Raw genomic sequence first — 24,887 nt, forward strand, 5'->3', positions numbered from 1 at the left:
TCTCAACTTTGCTAAACAAGATGCTTGTTTGCTGTCAGCATTTTTTACAGAGGACTGGAGCACAAATTTTGTGTTGGAAAACAGAGCCATAACAAGTGTTTCTATGCTGACCAATGCAAAACCAACTGTTTTTAACTTGCCGGACGACAGTCCGTCTTGGGAGAGGTGGTCGCTGTGTGTGACTAGCCAATCACAAAGCGTGAAGAGTGAATACATAATTAGCATTTTCTTTAAACACGAATATGGATAATGACAAAATGCAAAAAAAAAAAGTTTTGCTGCCTTGTGCAAGGGCACTCCAATGCAGGCTGTGTTGTTATTTTTAAAAATATTATGCAGACCAACAAGAAACAAGCTGCGGTCAAGCTTTGGACTCAACTACCTTAAACTGTTTCCCAACAGCTACAACTGGTGCCTGAGGACATTAAAAAAACACATAAACAAACACACTTCTCCAGTCTCTAGTGGTCCATGATGGTTTGCCCTTAGGCTGGCCTGCAGGATGGAGAGTTCTAAAAAAACAACAAGACGATTTGCTCCAAAATCCAGGAAGTTTCATCAGTATTTAAAACCAAAGAAGACCATGATAAAAAGAACAAGCTAAGCACAAGTAGATGAACCCTAGAAAATGAGAAATGTCCGTGCAGCAAATTTACTTGGGAGTCAGAATAAGGAGTGAGGGATTATGGAGATAATCATAGAATGACGAGTCCCCTTCACACAGTCACCGACACACAGATGAAAGAGGTCCTGGACCACCAGGCTGAATCACCACCTGCATCATGGTGAAGAGGACAAACCACGGACCATACTGATGTCTGCTGTGTCGTTTATCTGCAGTCAAGACCATACTAACGTTCATTCATTCATTTTCTACCTCTTATCCTCACGAGGGTCACGGGGGAGTCTATCCCAGCTGTCTTCGGGTGAGAGGCGGGGTACACCCTGGACTGGTCACCAGCCAATCACAGGGCTCATGACAAACAACCATTCACACTCACATTCATACCTATGGACGGACAATTTGGAGTTGCCAATTAACCTAGCATGTTTTTGGAACATTTTCTTCCACTTAAAATTTCAATGGAAAACAGATGTTGAATCAACTGACAAACTGCTAAAACGTGACATGTTGAAAGCAGTTTTATTATTATAAGCAATTATTAATAAAGCACAAGTTGTTTTTAAGTGATGGAATGAAAATTATGTGTACAACTGGGCTTAACAAAATTGGTCTGTTGGTCACCGATCGGTATCGGCCAATGTCAGTGAAAAAACCCTGAATCTATATTGGCCAATAACTGCTTTATAACGGCGTTTGTCTCCGCCCAAGGGCGTAATTTTAGGTCTGCCATTGGGGGGTTGAAATTGTTGTCGGTTTATTGATTGAAACATTTACTTTTCAAAAAGGGGTGATGGTAAAATGTATTAGATCTGTGATACTTTTACTGTGGTTTATTTGGCACTGTTGCAGCTGTGTACTTAATAGTGTATTTATGCTACAATGACTCAGTAGTTAATTCTTATTGTGTTTAAGTACTAGCTAGCAAGACTGTGGCAGCTTCCACTCAATTAATGTTGTGTTTGTGTCAACTATGAAAATAAAATTAGATTTTTAGATTAATCAATTGCATCACTGCAGCGACACCAATAAACTACACACAGCACAATTCATGACAACACATAACACAATACAGGGTGACACACTGAGTGCACCTTGCACCATCTATTCTGAACATCAGAACATGGCAAACTGTTATCACGTATTCATGTCAAATTCTATTACTTCACTGTCATTGTTACCGGCTGTAACCGCCCTGTTGCAGCAGGACTGGTATGTATTGCCACTTGAAGGAGCATCTGTCATCAGCATGATTACCGCTCTGACCACAGCAGACCACTGTATTTAACATTTTGAAAAGCCTGGAAAAATGTAGTTTCTCTGTAGGCTATCGCGTTATTTGATCAGTAAAATACCTTCACTACTGACAAAATATTTGATGCGGAAAAGAGTGATGTTGCATTCACTCAACCGAGAAATATAGTTCTAGTAACGGTGCTACGGTATTAGAGCAAAGTCAGCAAAACTGCCTTGGTTCTACACAGTACATTTTTGACACCCTTTGGCATCATCTCACAGGACACTGGCAATCCAACAACTAGTTTGCCAACTCCATTCACAAATCATCAACAAACTTAACAATACGGTGATTTACCTCTTTTTGGTCAGGATTTTTCATTTTTGATAAGGTCAAGGTGCCGACCAACAATGAAAAATTGTTGTCTGTCCGCCTGTTAGTGCTCTTATATTATTGTGGTTCTGCTGTCCCCATCCATGCCGACCATTAGTAAACATTAGGTAGAGAAAGTGGGATGGGTAATACCAAGTGTTATTACCAAAGGGGGTTTACATTAAGAGATGATTAAACATGCTACTCTTCTGCTGGTAAATTATTTAAATAAAGAAAATTGACAAGATATTAATGCAATATAATGCATATTTTTATTAAATATTTGGGAGGTTATATTGGCTGGATCTGATTTTTTCGGGGCTCATAACCCATGTATCCCCCATGCAAATTACGCACTTGCCTCCGCTGATCAGCGCCACCCCCAAGCCAAAACAAGCATGTCTGGTGTGTGGTGGACTTCCGGTCATGTGAAAGTCATATTAGTTTTTCACCCTGCAAAATATGCCACAAAAATGTCTCACCAGGGTGGTGCTTTGAAAAGCTTTAGACTGGTGTGGCATTTGGCAACAAACACATGGGTGTGGTGAGTTTTCGAAGCTCCCAATGTGGTCATCTGTCGAACAGTGGCTAAACCCCCTCTCACAACCCACTGTACTTGAAACGTTGGGTAAAAATTGGGGATCTGTTTGTGGTGAGTACCACCTCAGCACAGATTTGTGAGCATGCAGACACTGAGTCGCACTTTTAGTTGCATGCGGGGCTGCATCGGGCTGCAACCACTGGCTCTGTGAGCTCGTGGTGAGTGCACTGTCCAGTGCTGTTAGGCACTTCCCCAGTTCCCCAAGTCTCAAGGCTCACACACATACACAGTACACATATACCTGAATAATAAACAATACACATAGGGGCACACCCCACATTCATACCTTTACAATTTAGTCTCTAATTAACCTTGCATGCATATTTTTGGAATGCGGCAAGAAGTCTGACTACCCATAGAGAACCCATTCACACACTGGGAGAACATGCAAACGTGATACGCTGACAGTGAGCCAAACTAACCAACAAGCCACTGTGTGGCAATGTTTCTGTTATGTTGACATTTTAATGGTTATGAAATAAGCATTGTTACAGTGTTGACAGCGGGTTATAAACTGATGCTAAATCAACATTGAAATCCAATGTTGATTCAATGATCCATACTTGAGATTTCAACGTGGATTCAATGTCACCTGGCTATGTATGTTTTGCATATAGACTAGATAGTATGTTCTCTTTCAGGCACCTTGTTGTTCACTTCAATGTCTACACTTGAGCTCCAGGGCACCCCTATGGGAGTGAACACAAGGACCAAAGTGCTGTCTAACAAAAAGCAGAAAACAAATTTAATCTGACTGATGAAGTGAGCAATGTATTGACTACTAATAATGTGCCAAGAGAGTATGGTACTTCAGAGACTACTGACAGACCCTATCCTTCTCTCGAGCTGCAGACATTCTCATAATCACAGTGTATATTAATTACAACGTCAATGAGCCGATCTAGCAATAATTATTACAGCCAGTCAAAAGAGTATAACTGTTAAATACAGGTGGAAATATGGCCGTTTCCTTATTCATCTTCAGCACCAAGTGAAGTGATACTTAGCAAAAACGTAAAAAGAAGACATTAATGCCTGTTTGCCATTTATTTTTGGCTGTGACAGGCCCACACAGTTTCAAAGTCCTGAGCTGATGATGTCATCTACCAACCTTTAGCAAAGTAAGCGGAATAAGACAACATATCCTAATTTAAATGAAACATTAAAACAATATGTATGAATTCATATGTTCATATGAAGTTCTACCAGCTTTACAAGCTCGAAGATAGATTAATAAACAGACAAATAAGGTGCCAATGACTGCATTAGCAGTGCATCATCGGTACATCACTCACCTGGGAGCACCCGTAGTTCAGCATCTGCCCCCGTCCTTGTGCTGCCAGGATTGTCAGCCAAACAGCGATAGGTGGCTGAGTCTGGAGGCTGGACACGGCTGACCTGCAGAGAGCCAGACGGCAACACCGCGAGGCGGGAGGAGGGATCAAATGTCAGCGGCAAATCATCTCGATTTTTCTGCCAGCGGATGACGGGAGTTGGTTCTCCTGAGACCTCACAACGTAGCAGTGCTGTGTCACCGAGGTAGGAAGAGACGGACTCAGTGGGGACAACTACCCTTAGTGGACCTGGAGTTGACAAGACAAAATAGGCAAAATATTAATTAAATTAATTTATTTTTGAATTAAAAGCATATGTATTTATTAACTTGACCTGCAGAAAAAAACAATCTTGATGACAATTTTAGCTGCAGACTAAAAAAAAAAAAAATGCTGTCATTTAACTGAAGGGCTCACGCTGCACTGCCATTGGCATGACAGCATCTCTCTCACCAGGCCAGGCCAGGTTGCGTTAGTTCCGCCGCCCTGGTTTGACCTAATATCAATCAGCTCACTGATTGCATCATTGAATTAACTAACTTTTCTGACAGATGGCATGTGTTTGTGTGTTAAAAACATGTCCTACAAAACCGCAATCTCATTTCTAATCAAGAACATTGTGATTCACATAAGCAAGCCGAAAGGCGCAAACCTCTACATCACAACGCAACACTGGCATCACAAAGAAAGCGAAATGTAAGATGTAAGACTCGGGGAAGCTGAAGTACTTGTTGTTGGATCAAGGAACTGGACAAATATTGAAGATTACATCATTTCAACTACAAGGAAATTAAAGATACAAGTCGCAACTGGAAGTCATTTTTTCCAGAATTTGCAGCCCTAATGACTATATGGCGAATCATCAAAAAAAGTGAAAACACTCCTACATTGAAGAAACAACTCAAAACAAAGGTGGTGTCTGTGTTGATCTCACTGCCGCGTTGTGTTTTTGCAATCACAACAATCACATAATCACTAGAGATGAGCAAGTACCCCACTATCTGTATCTTTAGCTGTACTTGAAGTGGGTACAGCGTGGCATAGCCGGAAATGGGTGTGGTTTAAACTGAAATGTATAGCCCTTACATATGTACATTATTTTAAGTCTGAAATTGACATGGATTGATCATAAGTTGCTATATTTATATTTATTGTTATTGCACTATATGTGTACTGTGTATGTGTGTAAGTGATCTGTAAGACTTATCATTGAATTATTTTTTATGGTCTGTGTAAAGTTGTTGATTCATGCAAACATGAAATGATGGCAAACAGGGAAATAATATGTCAACCTTTTTCACTGTATTTTTCTCGAAAGGCACAGTGTTCAGTACTTGAAGCAAAATTTTCCAAGTGACTTCATCTCTCTAGCCAAATAGAGCAGACAAAAAAAAATAACACCGGCAGTGACACAGCAAGACGTACACAGCTCTCTTGTAAAATGCATCAGAAATGCATCAAGTTTAAGATTTCAATGTGCATACTGCAACATATTGAGAGGTGTGTAATATTTGACCATAGCCATACAGGCAGTGTTTGATGCAGCTACTGTGTGGGTGTACGTGATGTTGTGGTCAGTCAATGCGGCAGTCAAAAGGTTAATGTTACTGTCTGGAGATTTACCTGTACGTATATGTCATTAAAATGGCTGCTGAAGTTATGCTCATTTGTGGTGACCCCTATTGGCTGTGCTCCAGATGTTTCGGAAGATAAACTTTCATCCTTTTGCATGCAGTGTTCAGGTGGAGGTGTTAGCTTAACCAAATGCTTGTACAGACTACACGTGGTGGAAGCAAGTTGAAAAGACAAATGAGGTGATGAGACATGAAGGTTTTCTGGGTCAAGAAGAACAAAATACAAGGAAAAATAAAAGATGAGAAAAAAAATAGAACGGTGAACAGGAGGAAGACCAACAAAAAGGAAAGAACAGGTCAAACAGTGTCCAGCCTGCTGTGTTTAGCGACTATGCTGCTTCCTGTCTGCTCAGATTCACTTCAAGAACAAAGAGCCTGTGGCTACATAAACATACAGGTCTCTCACTGCCAGTCACGCTTGTTTCTTGCTGTCAAAAGACGATGTATCTTGGTGTCTGTTTTAATTTGACTGAGACGGCACATTTTACATGTTCCTGCTGTGGCATTTCTAAATTGGTATGTGTCCAGTCTGCTGTATGCTTGCACATCAAGCTCATGCGGAGAATGACTCCATAAAGGTGTTTCCCGTGGTACTGAGGATTACTTGATAATTTTCCCTCCCCAAAAAGAAACGTCGTACCAAGTGTTAAAGGGGTCCAAGGTGTCCATGAACACAATTGAAAGCATTCTACATCATTGAAGTTATTATTTTATTTTGCCCCTTATTTCACTGAGATTGGACTGATTAACACCATTGCAGGATTCCAATCATAACTGCAGGCTGGGTCAACACTACAAACACAAGCATGATAAAAGTAGATAAAAGTCCACCCCAAACCTTACATCCATAAAGACACACCGGCCAGCACTGCACACTTTCAACATTATCAACAGATGCGCAAATGTTCCACTTATTATTGATAACATATCATACCCGTTATGGATAATACATTTTACAGAGTACAAGTATGAAAGTGCAGCTCGTCATTATCTGTAATGGTGATGATGGAAAATCCTCATAATGTATTCATTCTTCAGGCTCTGTAATAGGCCAGTCACACACAGCAACCACCCCTTGCTCGACAGACTTCCTGACTGCAGCGGCTGTCTTCATTGTGTCTGGGTGTCAGGCAGCACTCGTGCAAGTATGTTTTTCAACTCTTTCATTCGCATTTTGCTCCTGAAATAAGTTGATATAAAGTGAATGAAATTAGACAAAGTTCTTTGTGCATCACAACTTTTCTTTGTTCACATTAGCAGCTCTCACGTTGATGTGCGTTGACGGCTCAGTCGTACAAGATGCACTTGTAGCTAACTGCCGTAGTTAACTAGTTATGTTATCAGATGGATATTGGAGCATTGCAGGAAAGGTGACTGCTCTCAGTGATGCGGTGCACATTACTAGAGAAAAGAATGAAATGAATCTTTCGTCACGCATATAATAATATATAATAAAACATTTTATTTGTATTGGTCTTTTCAAGGTACTCGAATATTGTTTACAGTAAGAGGGTCCTGGTCCTACAGGGAAGTGGCAGGAGGTTTGACTCTGACGAGCAAACAGGACATGAGGGAGAGCTTTAAAGTATTGAGAAAGACTTTGAACTGAATACGTTGGGGGACGGGAATCCAGTGAAGGTTTTGAAGGACAGGTGTAACGAGAGCAGATGGGCGGAGGCAGCAGGATTTTGGATGGTGTACCATAGGGAGTTCTATATAGTCAATTCTGGATGTGACAAATGCATGGATGAGGGTTTGAGTGGCAGAGAAAGCGAAGTGAGCGAAGTGAAGGACGAAGTCGGGTTCTTAAAGTTCTTAAAGGGGACATATGCTTTTTCCACTTTCATAACCTATAAATGAAGTTATGTTGTAATGTTGTATTTTTGTTTTAAACAATGCAAAAGTTTCAGATAATGAAGTTTGCGCATTTGGAAGTGAGCCCTGAAAGAAGTTTGGGATGGCTCAACTGCTTGGTTTCAGAGGGCATGGTAAAACTGCCCCTTTGTGATGTCACAGAGGGGTGGACTTCCTTATATGTAAAGTTCCCAAGCTCTGCTTCCCCCATCCTCCCAAAGCGCTGCTCCGCTGTTTACTTGCTAGCAATACCTGGAAAGGGAACACCACATTTGTTTACAATTCCTAAAGACGCCACCATCAGGCACAAGTGGTTGGAGTTCCTGATTCCCGAACAGCAAAAATTAATGCATTTTAATCTGTTTAATCATTTGACAGTGGACTGTTTTGTGAACATAGGCCAGTATGCAGCTGAACGAGCTGACAAACGTGCTGAAGCCTGACGCCTTTCCAACATCACTTTGTCATGTGGAAGAGTCCGAAGGGCAAGTAGTAAGTAACTGTGTTTATTTTGTGTAAATCATGGAGCGCATCAAAAGCGCTTGGCTGTGTGGCATTATAGCATAGAGCAAGCGGGGTTGCTAATAGCCTTTTCCCACCACAATTAGTGGCTCTATCCAGGTTTTTTTACACACTGGTAGTCCCACAAAACACATTACATGTTACCGATGCTGTGGAAAACACTAAAATGCCAAAGCTACTACTTACTAGAATTGAGAAACTTCGGACTGTACACTCTCCAATTCCAGATCGGCTTTAGGATCCAATACATAGGTATGGCTGTATGATGAAGGCCATATGTATGATAACATTTTAAGAAAGATAAATCGCCGTTTCTCAACTCTTATAAAGTTGCCGGCACAAACCGGAAAGTCTTTACATGCACTTGGCAGTAGGCAAAATCAGTGTTTATTACTGACCAACACTTTACTGACCATTTTCAACTCCTAAACTGTTTAGAGACACCGAAAATGTTTCTATGCACTCGGCAGTCTGACCAATCACAGCAGACTGGGAGTGCCTGGAGGCAGGCCGTGGGTGGAATGCCTTAAAAACAGACCGTCTTCGCAGGAACCACGAAATCCAAAGAAATACAACTGAATAGGTGCAAATTCTGGAAGAACTAGAACGCTTTCTGTTCTGGTTATCGTGTAGAGCTGCTCTATCGTAATCCACAACTCAATACAAAGGGCCAAAGGTCAAAGGGCCAAATAGGTCCCCTTTAAGATTTAAAACTGTAGTCTGGGTCAATTGTTTCACGTGGAGTTCAAATGAAAGAGTAGGGTCAAGTGAAAGAGTAGATTGGGTATATGAGGGGATGGAATGAGAGTGCCGTTGTTGATGTTATTGGGACCAATGATGATTATATCTGTTTTGTCACTGTTCCATCCAGGTTTTAATGTATATTAAGTAGCTCAGGTGAGCCATAAATACCTGTACCACTCTTGTGCTGCTGTGCAATTGTACTTAATGTTGTGGCCAGCCGTTTGTATTTTGTGTGTCTGTGCTGTGCATGTAACGGAACAAGTTTACCAAGTAAATTTAGATACAAACCAAAATAGAGGTGAGCTGAAGAAAACCTAATAAAGCATTTTGACAACTTCCCAATTTCACCGTGTGAAGGCGCTGAGCCACTGCCGTCTCGGGAGAGGCGGTTGCTGTGTGCGACTGGCCAATCACACAGCGTAAAGAGTGAATACATGATGACCATTTTCTTTGAACACCAATACAGACAAAGTGTACTAGTTTCACACTCATATACGGCAAAAGTGCATTATCCCTAACGGATACTCGTTATAAACAAGATCCGGCTCATCCCTAGGGTTTACCCTGCTAATGCACCTGAACTGTTAATGATTGAGAAACTGTAATGCACTTCTTTGGAAACATGGGCTTGGACAGTCAAGCATTGTCTCTAGTCCCCTAAAGCTGTCTCTGGCCAATGAGCCACTCTGTGTACTTGAGTTAATTTAATTATCTCTTGTGAGTATCATCAAATATATATTATAAAATATTCAAGGGCAAACATGGTTCTAAATCTCGAGAACTTTGTGCTGGTTGCGTCTGGATGAGCAAGGCTTTCATGCATCCAAGAAACGTCTCAAATCTAATGTTGTTTGCTATCATGACATTTTGAATGATATCCTCGCCTGTTGCACAAACATTCATGTTATTCTGTTGTTTTACAAGATGGAGGTTGCTTTGTTTTGATGGCAGCAAGGACGCAAAGCCACTGTGACATCACCCAGAATGGAGGTGACATGGAACACTGATGTAAATTCAGATTGTGTGTCTTATGTAAGTTCTGCAGCTGTCGGTTCATGTGTGGATCACAGTGCTGCCTACAAATGCACACACATAAAACACATATCCTCTGAGGACACTCAGATTCAGATTTTTAATTCACCCTTTGACCAGACATGCTACGTTTTTAATCTGCAAACCTTAAAACAAATGTTTTGTTGAAGGTAACCCTTGTCTGTTGTAACCCCGACAAAAGTATACTGCGAGTTAAAGTATTGTTCTCAACCAAGTGAAAAAAGCGAATGTCAAAATATTCAGCTCATTCGGGACACATTCCTTGCCAGGACTTTAGGGGGAAAAAAATCATATTTACTGGAATTTTATATTTTCTGTGACAGTTTTTTTTCCCCACTGAAAATTAATGGGCAATTTATTTGGTGCCTCGACTGGTGGAAAATCATTTCCATTACTGCAACAGTCTGCTTATTGTACAGGGTGACACAGCTCAGGTGGAAGATTGGTGGAATCCCAACCCAAAGGTTGCTGGTTAAATCCTCATTTATGTGTAGTCATTCCACTCATTTAAACATTTTAGCAATCATTCTCCAGTGTTGCATTCCGACTTCTCAAATTCTGCCATTTTTTGTCAGATAATTACTCCCACATTTCTCAACCACAATTCCAACATCAAAATGATCTGCTCATCCAGGATATGGAGGCTATTTATCAGAACTGTCACATCCTGGTGCCCTTGCTCTGTGCCCCTGTCCTGTGTTTTCTATCGTTCCAGACCCTCTGTTCCTGGCTGGAGGTGGAGCTGCTGAATGCACCTGAGGTTGATTATTCCTCTGACACTTAAGCCGACAGCTGACAGCTGGGGAATGCCAGATTATTGCCTAGCATACGCTGTGCTTTTGCTGCCCCGCTTCCCAGAATTTTTTTTGTGTGTTCAGCAGCGCTCGCCTTAAGCCAGTCCCCTTTTGTGTGTTTTCCATGGTGCTCCCTTTCGACACCATCGCGTTTTGTTACTTCCTTGTCTGGAACCCAGACCCTCCAGGAACGTAACAGAATAATCTGGCCAACTGAATGGATCCCAGCGACGCAGTCCCGGTCAAGAAGTCCCTCCGTCTTCAAGCCATGCGCCTCTCCAAGCAGGAGGAACAATTTGGCGCACTTGGCACCAGTGTGCAGAACCTGGCTGATTGGCAAGATGCACGCATGGCCGCCCTCGAATCCTAACTCAACACTGTGCTGTCGACCCTTCAGGTCCACCCGGCTCTCGCTGCACCTCCGGTTGTGGACATCCATCCGGATCCTCCCCCTCTGCCGGTGGTGCCCAGCTCTGCAGCCGTGTGCCCCCAGCTCTCCAAACCGGAGTGATTCTCCGGGGACTCAGGTGACATGCGCCCATAACCCAGTGCGAGCTGTACTTTGAGCTCCAAGCAGCCGCCTTTCCCATTGAACGCGCTCGAGTAGTCTTTACCACCTCCCACCTCACGGACAAGGCGTTCAGCCATCTGCTCCTCTTTCTTCTCATTTGAAAAGGCCGTGGAGCAAGTGTTCCAACAGAATCTTCTCGGCCGCGAGGCAGCTCTGACCCTCCTGAGGCTTCGCCAAGGTAAGCTCTGTGTTTCAGATTATGCAATCGAGTTCCGCACGATCGAGTTCCGTGCGCTAGCAGCGATGATCCACTGGAACCCCTCAGCTCTCCTGGACGTGTTCTCCGACGGGCTCGCGGAACGGATAAGAGACCACATGATCCCCCTGGAGATGCCGGGCGATCTGGATGAGTTGATCGCTCTGGCAGTCCGCATCGAAAAGCGTCTGAACTTCCGCGAGGAGGATTGGCTTCTCCACCTCCTTTCGGAGCTCCCTCGATGAGCTCTCCCTCTACGACAGGCCATTCACCTCCATGGGGACACCCTCGATGCTGGCACCGGAGGAACTGATGCAGCTTGACGGATATCGCCTCACGCCGGCCGAAATATATATGATAGATATGCATCTACTGTGGACAAGCTGACCACACCATCTCCCGCTATCCCCTGCGCCCCAACAGCCAACGCTCCCAAGCTACGGCCACGCTCCTTCCTGGTTCGTCATTGGACTCTCTGACCACGCCTCCTGCCCCAACCACTCCTGCGGCCAGCCGACTGCATTCGCCAGGTACACTCTCTTGGTCTGATATCAGTATTGATATCAAGGCTTTTATCAACTCTGGCTCAGACGACTGCTTCCTTGACGAAGCATTTGTGGTTAGCTCGTCTATTCCTGTGGCACTGGCTGGAGGGTTCGGCGATCCCCTTCATCGTACTTACGAACCATAAGAACTTAGCTTACCTCCACTCTGCTCACAGACTTAACCCGCGGCAGGCACGTTGGGCCCTTTTCTTCACCAGGTTCGACTTTACCCAGACCTTCTGCCCAGGTTCCCGGAATGGCAAGCCCGACGCCCTCTCAAGAATGTCCCTCGCACGCACCTCACCGGGAAACCATCCTTCCACAGCCCCGCATCCTGGGGGGCCTTCAGTGGGACGTGGTGAAGCGAGTGATGGATGCCATGAAGGACTCTTCTCCTCCGGGGGGCATCCCCTCGATATAGTCTCCGACAGGGGTCCACAGTTCACCTCAGCCGTATGGAAGGCTTTTTGCAAGGCCTTGGGGGCTACCGCCAGCCTGTCCTTGGGCTACCACCCACAAACCATCGGCCAGTTCGAGCGAGCGAACCAGGACCTGGAGGCCGCCATCCGCTGTGTGTGCCACCAGCAGCCTGCCTCCTGGGACATCAACTTTGCGAGTATGCCCGCAACTCCCTGGTCAGCTCTGCCACGGGTCTCTCTCCCTTCCATGGGGCGTATGGGTATCCACCCCCCAGCCTTCCCTTCTGTGGAGGCAGAGTCGGCTGTCCATTCGGTGTCCGTCCACCTGCGTCGCGCTCACCTGGCTTGGCACAACACCCGGATGGCCCTGGCACGCACAGCGGAGCGCAACCAGCGCCTGGCCAACCGCCACCAGAATACAAGCCCAAACAGAGGGTTTGGTTGTCCACTTGGGCTCTGCCCCTCCACACCAGTTCCAAGAAGCTCCGGCATAGGTTCATCGGCCCTTACCTCGTGGAACGGGTCATCAGCCCCTCCTCTGTTTTGCTTTGTCTCCCAGACTCCCTTGGAGTTCATCCCACATTTCATGTCTCCTCAAACCCGTCAAGGTCAGTGACCTCAGCTCTCCAGAGGTACCTCCTCCACCTCCCAGGCTTATCGACGACCATCCCGCATTCTTGGTCAAGGCCATTTTGGACGTGAGAAGAAGGGACAGGGGTTTCCAGTACCTGGTCGACTCCCAACAAGCATCCGAAATAAAGATTAAATATTCCATCCATCCATTTTCCTCTGCTTATCTGGGTCCGGGTCAGGGGGGGCAGCAGTCTTAGTAGGGAAGCCCAGACTTCCCAGTCCCCAGCCACCAGCTCCACCGGGAGGACACTAAGGCGTTCCCAGGCCAGTTGTGAGACATAATCCCTCCAGCGTGTCCAAGGTCTGCTCCGGGGCCATTTCCCGGCTGGGCATGCCCGGAACACCTCACCAGGGAGGCGTCCAGGAGGCATCCGTACTAGATGCCCGAGCCACCTCAACTGACTCCTCTCGATGTGGAGGAGAAGCGGCTCTACTCTGAGCCCCTCCCGGATGACCGAGCTCCTCACCCTATCTCTTAGGGTGAGTCCAGCTACCTTACGGAGGAAAGGTCAGCCGCCTGTATCGGCCATCTCATTCTTTTGGCCATGACCCAAAGCTCATGACCATAGGTGAGGGTGGGAACATGATTGACCGGTAAATTGAGAGCTTTGCCCTTTGGCTCAGCTCTCTTTTCACCACGACGGTCTGGTACAGCGACCGCATTACTGCTGAGGCTGCACCAATCAGTCTGTCGACCTCACGTTCCCACTTTCCCTCACTCGTGAACAAGACCGCGAGATACTTAAACTCCTCCACCTGGGGCAGGACCTCATTCCCAACGCGGAGGGAGCACTCCACCCTTTTCCGACTGAGAACCATGGCCTCTGATTTGGAGGTGCTGAGTCTCATCCCAGACACTTCACACTCAGCTGCAAACCGTCCCAGTAAACGCTGAAGGTCACAGCCCGAAGAGGCCATAAGAACCACATCATCTGCAAATAGCAGAGATGAGATTCTAAGGCCCCCGAACCAGACTCCCTCAACACCTTGGCTGTGCCTAGAAATTCTGTCCATGAAAATTGTGAACAGAACAGACCTCTTGTAACAGAGGTTCGACCAACGGTCATACCCTTCTCTCCAGCACCCTGGAATAGACTTTCCCAGGGAGGCTGAGGAGTGTGATCCCCCTATAGTTGGAACACACCCTCCAGTCACCCTTCTTGAAAAGGGGGACCACCACCCCGGTCTGCCAATCCAAAGGTACTGTTCCCGACTTCCACGCAATGTGATGAATGTCGGGCACTCAAACCCCTCCACCAGGATAAGGTGGTGATTCACGGAGGGGAGATTAAATATTCATTGAGCAATTTAATTTGTCATTTAAAATTATTATGCATTATTGTTATTATTATTATTATATTGCATTTGATCCGGACTAACCAGCCAGCATTCTCTAGAGACTAGTTTTAAAGAATCACTTAGTATATGATTCATCAACTTTGCTTGTACATTTTAAAGAGAATGGTAAATTCACTATAATAAACTATATATACATATATATAGTTTTATAGTCCATTGTGATGCAAAGTGTCATTTCCGGAAGTGACATCACCGGATTAAGACCACTTACATCTGTTGTTATCTACCTATTACGTTGCTGTGTGAGGTTTTATTAGACTCTTCGATGTTTTTTTTTAAACTCACTGTATTTTTAAAGACTCAATAAGACCTGTCGGTGGAATGTTAACTCCGCAATTTCAGCAATGTTGCAATCCGGTACCGATGTCGACCGATAACACCTTTTAATCCCAATATTGGGCCGATAATTATCAGTAGCTAATAATATTGGCCATCCCTAGTTGAAATCATTGACAAATTGGTGGTATCATTGGTAAATGGAAGAAATCCAAGATCCTTGCTTTGGAGATCCATGCAGCCATACACCTGATGGCCTTGACAAATTACAAGGCAGGAGCTGATTGTTGATGTCAAGGGAGTTGGGAGCAAAGTCAGCAAAAAAAGCATTGGGACTTGGGAGAATGTGCTGTGGTCACATGACACTATTTCTAAAGGTTGTATCTTGAAAATGGTAATAGATAAAGGCATAGTGTAAATGAAAAAATGTATGACCCAAAGTCTGTGATAGGAGTAAATTCACTCATCTGATTTTCATACTATGACGTGTCTAGGCTCGGGAATCGTCAGATCACTGTCTCCACCATACCCATCAAGGTCATCAAAATGTCATAGTCTTTCTCGTCTCTCATGTGCTGCTTTGTGGACTGTCATAATGTGTAGCCACGCTGCAGCAGGCAGTTATGCACTTCATTGTACTGCAGAGAAAAATGATTAGGTTTTATTTAGTCTTGGTGGCTTGGTAAACTCGCCAGTGTATTGTTTCAACTGTAAAAGTGACCACTGCAGTGATTAGTAAAGTTATGAGTGATGTTTTTCAGGTTTTTTTTTAATTCTCCGGGGAATATAATGAACACATTTTGATCTTCAAAAGGGGGACGCTGCAAAAAAAGTTTGGCAACCACTGCCAAATGTTGTCGTATGTAATATTATGTCCCAATTTTAATCTGGTCCAAAACTTACAACGTACAATGTGAAAAGGGTCATGTGATGACACAAAATAAAAAATAATGTAGCATTTACAATTAGGAGAGAAGGGAGAAATGGGTCATAGCACCACTTGAAAGAAGGGAAGGAGACATGAAAGGATGGGGAGAGGTGGGCTAGGGAGTGAAAGAAAGAAGCATCAAGGAGAAAGACGAAGAGGCTGGAACTGAACATGCTGAACATTGCGTCTTTTCAACTTCTTACATGCATTCAAACCTCCAGCCATCTGTGAAAGGGATTGCCGTTTTCATCCTTGTTTGACAAACACACTAAAACAAACCTGAGGGATAATAACATGCAAATCACTGCAGCAGAGGGACTTCGAGACCTACTTGCTCTGAAAATCTACCTAGGGAATGTAACCTTAATAGCAATAAGCACAATTACCAGATGTGATAGAGAGTGGAAATGAAGGAAATGTGTGCCGCCAATAAAACATTAAGTGTTTCTTGTAAGCGTTTATTTAAATACTGTGGAACCTTGTTTAGTGTAATTTATCTATTCCAGAAGGTTTGACTGTTACCAAATCTAACCAAACACACTTTTCCCATACAAATTATGTAAATCCAATTAATCCGTTCCAGAAAGCCAAAAATTGTAAAAAAAAATTTATACTTTTACAATTCTATTTTTTCATGGAGAAATCTATTCCAAATGCAGAAAAATACCATAGGTATGAATGACAAATAAAAGGGCTAAATGAACATATAAACACACTCATGGTAGGTTAATTGACGATTCAAAATTGTCCATAAGTATGAATGTGAGTGTGGATGATTGTTTGTCTCTATGTGCCCTGTGATTGGTTGTTGACAAGTCCAGGGTGTACCCCGCCTCTCGCCCTAAGTCAGCTGGGATCGGCTCCTGCATACTGCGTGACCCTCGTGACGATAAGCGGTACAGAAAATGGATGGATGCAAATCCTGGTTATGGCTTTCTAAATGTGTTTTTTTTATATTAGAGTCATGTAGAAATGAAATAACACCCCTATTGTCACCTTTACACTCATTTTATTTATTATTTATACCACATTGCACAGCTTTTATGCTGCAGGGACTTGGGATGGCTCCTAGCTAGCAAGCAAGTGAGCTAACCAGTTAGCCTCATATGTATTTCTTCTAAACTTAAGAAGCCAAAAGATTAGCACTTCCATGTGTAATGGGGGTCAATCGCATGCTATCTTGTCAGACATGCCATGGCTGACTTCATGACTTAATGCAGTGCTCAAGGTAATATAATGTAAAGTAATGGCTCCATTGTGATGCCTAGTGACCAGAATAAAAATAAGTTTGCTACTCGCATCCATACTAAATTAGGAACTCTAGTTGTTGTCCGTTTCATCTTTTGTCACGCTTTGCTACATGTAGTGTTTTCTTGCTAGCTTTTACTATTGTTTTTTTGGTGGTTCCCTGTTAACGTCTTGTTGCCTGCCAACCTCACCTACACAAAACATTGATAAGACATGACATTATCGTCACACTGCATGGAGTCAACCATGGCATGTCCAACATGATAGAGCGAAAACAGTTTCTTCCTCCATTCCGTGTGGAAGTGGTACATTTTAAACTTCTTACTTTGTCCTTTTTCCCCACTCCGTTTGAAAGTTCAAGGCCATCTATTGTTCTCCTGCAGTGATCCTGTATTTTGCACATTAGCAACATGGTGTCAACAAAGAATAATAGGAGTGTAAAGGTCACTGTGGGGTGTTATTTCCTGTCTGCAGGACTGTAATAATGGTAGAAAAACATATTTACAAGGTCATAAACAACTTTTCTATGCTCTACAAAAATGTTCTATTTATTAATATTGAATCATATTTCTCAGAATTTCACTTTCATTTCATAGAAGTTATTTCATGTTGTTGTATTCCCAAAGTTCTTTCTTCCAGTTTTTCTTCTTGGCTCATATGTCTTCTCTTGAAATATTTAGGTTTTTCCTTTTGTCCACCTTTTTAAAATGTTTTTTTTAAAAGGGCGTTATAGGTGAATTTCGATTACCTTTATTGTTAGTGAAAAACTGTCAGCATGAGGTGGCTATCTAAAATGCACAGAAAAGAACAATGTGTGTTCTTGTCTCACACAGTGATTGTGGATGATGGGCAAAACCAAAAAAAGCAGCTTTCCTTTAATGAATGTGATCACTCCTCCACATGCTATACAGAGAACATGTGTTAAATTGTAAATGTAGCCATGTCAAAACATAAATTACATGCTGTCATGTTAATAAAGTAAACAGATCTGCCGATTTATAGGGTAGTACATGTCCACTGAAATAACCCCACAAGTGGGGAACACTTTGAAAAATGTTGTAATTTGAATCTTACCCGCCACAGTGACTTTAGCACTCCTGCTCACAATACTTCCCAGGCCATCCAGTGTGGCGAGGCACTGGTACTCTCCCTCGTCAGGACGGTGGTGCCGCGAGTGTACAATATTCTGAACCAGCAGTGATCCGTTGGCCAGCTCCTGCCGCCGCTCATCCACCAGCGCACTGAGAAGCACACCGTCCTTCCGCCAGGTGATGGTGGGGCTTTCAGCTGCCGTGTCTGAGTGGGCTTGGCAGTCGAGCTGCAGCAAGCCGCCTCGCACCGTCACCGTGTCCTGAGGCTCTTGGGTGAATATGAAGTCCACAAAACCTCCTGGATGAGATGAGGAAGGTGACAAGTAGGCCCCTGAGCCTGCAGGAAAGAGTAATACAGAGACACATATATTATTATTATAGTTACTGTATATAAAGTTACATTGAGTTATAGTGTTACATCTAGTTATAATAAAATAAAAACCACTGGATATTGGATATGACTTTTATTAACACAAGTGGGAAAGAGTATGATACCTTGAGAGATATAAAGTAGGGGGTCTGCTATTCTTAAAATGTATGAATCCCAGTAAAAGTAAAGTAAAGTGTTGTCAATATCAATACTGGTAACAATGCTTTCTACTTGAAAATGTTCAAGATGATTTAACGAGTTTCCCTTTAAATGGTTGATCATGATTACAAGCGGGAAAAAAAATACAGGACAAAGATTTTAAACAAACAAAAAAATATTTCCAATTTGTGTTCCAACTATCGTGGAATCACACGACAGCCAAGAATGTTTCTATATTCAACACCTCAGATAAAACAACCACATAGACAAGTGACAAAAATGTGTTAATTTTAAAATTGTCCAAAAGACTTAAACTATCATGGCTGCCAAAAACACTGTTCACGGTTGTTCATGCGTGTCATCACAAACCCACTGACAATCCAATTATACAGTTATACATGCAAAATGACAAAATGTGGACTTCTGTCCTGACACATCTGACAGGAAAATATATATGTTGATTTTTCTATGGCCAGGCCTGCCTGGTCCTAGAGCCTGCACTCCCAGTATAGTGTGGCACTAAAACAAGCATTGTTTACCGAAACAGGAGATTTGCCCTGCTTTACTGCCTGCCTGTCAACATGTTTTATCAAAATACACACGGTGCCCATTCCCCAGCACATTTATGCTTAGCTAAACTGCGCTGCACAAGGTGTTATTTATAGCCAAGAGCCAATTTGTATCCCCGAGGTAGCCTTCCACTTCGATCAAGCCACGTTTGTAGCTCTACCACACCATAAAGAGATTGTTAGACAACAAAGGTAGTAAAATACAAAGGAAAACTATGGATGCGGTGATGGTTTATAGATTTAGCAATAAAATTTGCAGGTGAGTTGGAAATGCAGTTTCATAGTGACTAATAGGGCGCTACTGCAGCATTTCAAATGGTAAATCTGACCTAACATCAGTTCACTGATCTTCTCATGTGAGCATTAAGGCATGTTTACATCACAATTAACTTTGACTCTGTTACTGATTCACTGTGAAACTCAAAATCAGGGAGAGTGGTTGCTCCTATCAGTTTTAGCCACACACACACACACATATATATATATATATATATATATATATATATATATATATATATATATATATATATATATATATATATATATATATATATATATATATATATATATATATATATATATATATAGCTAAACTGCGCTGAAAGAAATGAATGAATTAAAGAAAATATGAAAAAAGACATAATATGCATAGATTTACATAATTGTGCATCACATCCCCAATTTTGAGACTTTAAATCTGCAAGCGTCCGATGATTAACTCTGGATCTGGATCAACAGTTTAGGCTTGTTCTATGGCTTTTTGGCCCACATGGCAGCCTCTCGGGGGTTACATCACATTCCCCAATGAACAACAATGAAAGCACCACATTTGAATCACTTTCTAAAAAAACATTGTAGCAAGACAGGACACATTCTGGGAAAACAAAACATTTGATAACCCACAATGTACTGTAAGGTAGTTAAGGTAAAGCAGTGAAATTATATGACACATTACATGTCACCAACACCTTTCAACAACTCTTTGTTTTCATGTTCTTATATTATATTCATTGTGATCTTGCAAAAGACTCAGACAGAGAGAGCAGCAACTGCTTCTTGCGTTTGATGTTGACACCACGAAACAGGCTTTTATCCTGATCAGAGAGGCAGTTTGTACGGTCCAAAACGTCATGCAGCGCCCGCGGGCTTCCCGGAAAGCCTCAACGTAGGCTGAGTACAAGAAGTCACGTCATGGAACATCCTCTTATTTAAAATGATCAAACATCTTAAGTGATATGTAAGACAACAGCATATCCGATTTTCTACTGGGGTCGCAAAACATTAACACTCACCCCCAAGTAGATGTTGTATCGTGAGAGTTAAATTGAATTTTAAGAACTATTATACATATATGCAAAAGCTTCAAGTCATGGTTCCAACTTCCCATAACCCCAAGTCTGTGAATTATTTATGAGTTATATCAGAGATCTTGAAAATTGGTGTTGGATCTGATTTTGCATGTTTACCCTCTTGCAAAGATATGAGCAGTCCGTCATTTAGATATATTTATTGAACTCTACAGCCAGACCAAACTATCAAATCAGTTTATAAATGAATTTATATTTGACTGTGGTAAATAAGTACAGGTGGTTGGTTTTGTCTATTTTTGTCTTTGCACATTTCTCAACCGAATCAAAGCAATACAAAATCAAAAAGTTCAGCTCATTTAGGAAATGTTGGCCAACTATCAGGACTTATCAGGAAATTATATCATATTTACTGTAACTTCATATTTTTTGGGACACTTTCCCTGTTGAAAATCAATGGGTAATTCATTTGGCGCCCACTGCCTGTGGATTGTCATTTTACTGTTACATTTTGTTTATTTTACAGGGTGACCTGACTCAGGTGGTAGATTTGTGGTCTCCCAAATCAATGGTTGCTGGTCCTCAAGTAATCATTGAACATGTTTACCCATTTCGACAATCTCCATTTTTCCATTCCAACATTTCAAATTTCTCTGTTTTTTTATATTTCAGAAGCAGTTCAAACATCAGAATGCTCAGCCCATTCAGGACATTTCATCCATCCATCCATCCATCTTCTACTGCTTATCCAAGGTGGTGGGGGCAGCAGCCCAAGCAGGGAGGCCCAGACTTCTTTCTCCCCAGACACTGCCCCTCCAGGCAGATCGCGAGCCATTCCCAGGCCAGTTGGTAGACATAGTCTCTCTAACGTGGCTGGATCTTCGTCAAGGTCTTCTACCGGTTGGACGTGCCCTGAACAAATCCCCAAGGAGGCAGCTAGGGGGCATCCTAACCAGTTGCCCAAGCGACCTCATCCGGCTCCTCTCAATGCGGAGGAGTAGCAGTTCCACTGAGAGTCCCTCCCGGGTGACAATGCTAGCCATTTTCCATAATTCAATATTCAACTCTTCCCATTGAAAATGAGGCTACTTTAAACTGCAGGGTACGGTGCACAAATCAGATTTTTTTTTTAAATATGATATTTCATGTCGTCGTTCACATTACCACACAAATTTGACATGTTAATACAGTATGGATGCGAAGCTTCTGAAACGTGACGACAAATTGACGCAAATTGACGACATCACTTGCATTTCACTGTTTTTACAGACATAAACATTGCTGCACTGTGAGCGCAAAGGATGTGCATTTCCAAGAAGGTTCTGGATAGATTGGCGGTACCGATCCGATTCTATGTGCAAATTCACCTAATGTGTTATGTACTAATTTTAGTGTACAGTATTTTAAGTCATATCATGAAGAATACAAGACATCGTAGTCATTTGATGTATTTTAAACCCTTTAGTAACTCTGGCTCGATGTGTGGCTCATGCGCAGCCACATATCCACATGGATATAAAAGGTATTGTTTTATCTACCTGGATGACGAGCGGTTCATCAACAATCTCTTCATTACAAAAACATAGGCTACTGCTGGCCATAACTACACCAAAACAACATCAGCAAAAATCAACTACAATCATACTCAGTCATACTTGGCACATTCAATGACAACTGGAAATCATTGGAAATCACTGGAAATCTTCAAAACTACACATAACTTCCAGGTCCCTCTGTTTGAGCACGTTAAATGATCAAGTCCTATGAAGTGACAGTAATAAAGAGCAGCATAGTTGTCTTTTTATTGAAATGGAAAGGTTGCTGTCTTATTCAATTATAGTATTTAGTTTTAGTACAGTATTTTATGCCATTTGTGTGTTCTATGCATGTGAGTAACACAGGATTTAGCTATAATTGTGTGAATGCTAAGATATGTTCTTGGCATGGCCCCAGACAAAGGGTGGTCTTCCCCCAACCTGATGGTTGCTTAAGTCCGAATCTATCCACACTTACCTCCTTCCCTTTTTTCACCCCCCCATCTCTCCCTTCTTTTCTTTTCTTTTGTTCTTATTGATTCCCTTTCAGTCGTACCCCCTACTCTCTCTCCCTCTGTAAATCACTATCCAGACAGCTCTATCTCCACTGACTCCCACTGGTCTCACACTCAGACACTTGCACGCACAGACACACAACATACACATACACACTTCCTCAGTGTGTCCTTGTCCTAGTTGTCCTGCAATTTGATGTTATCACTTTCTGTCTGCTAAACACCACTCTTCTTCTTTCAGACTGAAACATACATATACACATGTATATATATATATATATATATATATATTAATATATATTGACTTACAATATGCAAAAGCAAGACTTTTGGGACTTGTAATAATAACAGAATTAAATAAATGCCTGATCAAAAGTTTAGGACCACAGGCTGTAAAAGCCAAAATCTGCTAAAAATTCAAATTTTCTGTCAGGCAGAAAGCTTAAACTTTCTCTTCTTGAAAGTGGCCGGATCGTCGCGCTGCATAAGCAAGGCTGCTCACAGCATGCCATTGCTGCTGAGGTTGGACGGGTAATACAGTCATTCTAAAAAAAAATAATTAAGATCCTGAGCATTATGGAACAAAAAAATGGTGCTACACAGACAAGCATTGTTTCATGACCGACATTAACACAATTAGTACACTGATAAATTATTACTTACTGCTGGCTCTTCTGACTCTTCCACACGACCAAGTAACATTGGAAAGGTGTAGGGCTTCAGCAAGTTTGTCGGCTCATCCAACTGCATACTGACCCATTTTCATAAAACAGTTTGGTGTGAAATTGTAAATGTTCCATATATATTATCATGTCTACAAAGGAGTGAGACAAAATGCAATTCCATTTTGTCATCATGTGAATAATGTACAGAGTACAGGTCCAATAGCTTGTCACAAATGGGCTGGAGGAAAAACATGTACATGCGTACCTGAAAGGCAGTATGCCATTACAGCCCCAGAAAACTGTAATTAGCTTTGATCCTAATCTCATCAGGTGACCTGACAGTGAACACCAACACTAATGGTAACATAATGCATCACCCATTACAAAGCGAAAAAGGTGAACCACTCCTTTCTAGCTGCATTGCTTAAATCAGTTCAGTACAGCATGCTTTGGACTACAGATGTACTGATGCAACTATGTAGCCTTATGGCTGCAACATGAAGCACACTGTTTAAAGGGACCCCATCCCGCTCAATGAAGGGGTTGTTAAACAATATTGAAACAAACAGTGGGATACTGTGGTATGTTTCTTTCATAATCATTCGCATTGCTGGTCTAGCACTAAAATCAGGCACTGAATATATTACATTGGTGGAGGCATGGTAAGCTATAAAGCCATCCTGGAGTTTGATGTGAACACAAATGTGGACAACAGCCAAACTCTCCCATCATGGGCCAGAGCCTGGAAGAAGACGTATTAAGACTCTGGGGTGTGTGTGTTTGTGTGTACATGTGCCAACTCAACCACAGGAAAAAAAATCAAAGAGAAAAACTGGCAAGAAATCTCATATTAATAGTAAAAAATATTGAAAGACAAGTTTTATGTCGTATTCTGGTCTCTAGGCATTAGTAATGTCATGAGACTTGACGTTACATTAACTGGCTACCGAGATAGAAGTCGAACCGTGACTGAGGTCGAGTGAGTAAATGTTGGAAGTTTTTGTCTCATTTGTTATCCTGCTCCACTCTCTTTGAAATCGTAACTTTAGAATAAGTAAATTGGAGAGGCTAACTAGTTAGCTCACTAGTCGGGATGAGCGACTAAATCACTATCTGTATCCGTGTCTATTCACCCATCTAAATGATCTATACTCAGAATGGGCAGGGCATTACAGAAGTGGGTGTGATTGTTCTCGACAATGGGCAGGGCAGGAATCGGATGTGGGTGTGGTTAGTCGGAAAGGTGTGTGGCTTAAATTGGTATATTATTTTTAGTCTGAAATTAACATGGATTGATGAGAAGTTGCTATATGTATTGTTTATTATCCAGCTATATGTTTACTGTGTATGTGTGTAAGTGATGTGTCAGACCTATTAATTTTTAGTATAAACTCTTCTGCAACTTTCATTTTTTTCTTAGTTACTTTTTTTTTTTACAATATGTTGTTCACAGGCCCATAGAAAATGTGGTCACAAATGGCCCGTGGGCCACACTTTGGACATCCCTGGTTCCCAGGCGCAGTGCGATAAGGTGCGATGAGGTACGATGAGGTGCGATGAGGTGCGATGAGTAATGACTGTAATGACAATTACAGTAATTCTGTCATTAATCCGGCCACTGCTGTTTATAATGATCTTTCTGAAAATGTGTAATATATTTCAACTGTTTTTTTAAGGACAAGGTTTCAACAATTCGAAAATCCATTCCAAAGATCTCATCTCTCAAAGAAACCT

The 24,887-nt window shown here is 42.4% G+C and overlaps 1 protein-coding gene across 3 annotated transcripts in view; it reads right to left on the reverse strand.

The window, feature by feature from the left end:
* Positions 1-24,887, reverse strand: part of dcc (DCC netrin 1 receptor) — a 278,686-nt gene that overhangs the window by 184,089 nt on the left and 69,710 nt on the right. For all 3 annotated transcript variants that reach the window (XM_058057939.1, XM_058057938.1, XM_058057936.1), the window contains exons 2-3: positions 18,017-18,370; positions 4,128-4,415 (exon numbers count right to left, since the gene is read on the reverse strand). In XM_058057939.1, the coding sequence (XP_057913922.1) occupies positions 4,128-4,415; positions 18,017-18,370 (642 nt within the window). The remainder of the gene's footprint in view (positions 1-4,127; positions 4,416-18,016; positions 18,371-24,887) is intronic.

The sequence above is a fragment of the Doryrhamphus excisus genome, chromosome 19 (genome assembly GCF_030265055.1).
Source record: "Doryrhamphus excisus isolate RoL2022-K1 chromosome 19, RoL_Dexc_1.0, whole genome shotgun sequence".
Lineage (NCBI taxonomy): Eukaryota > Metazoa > Chordata > Actinopteri > Syngnathiformes > Syngnathidae > Doryrhamphus > Doryrhamphus excisus.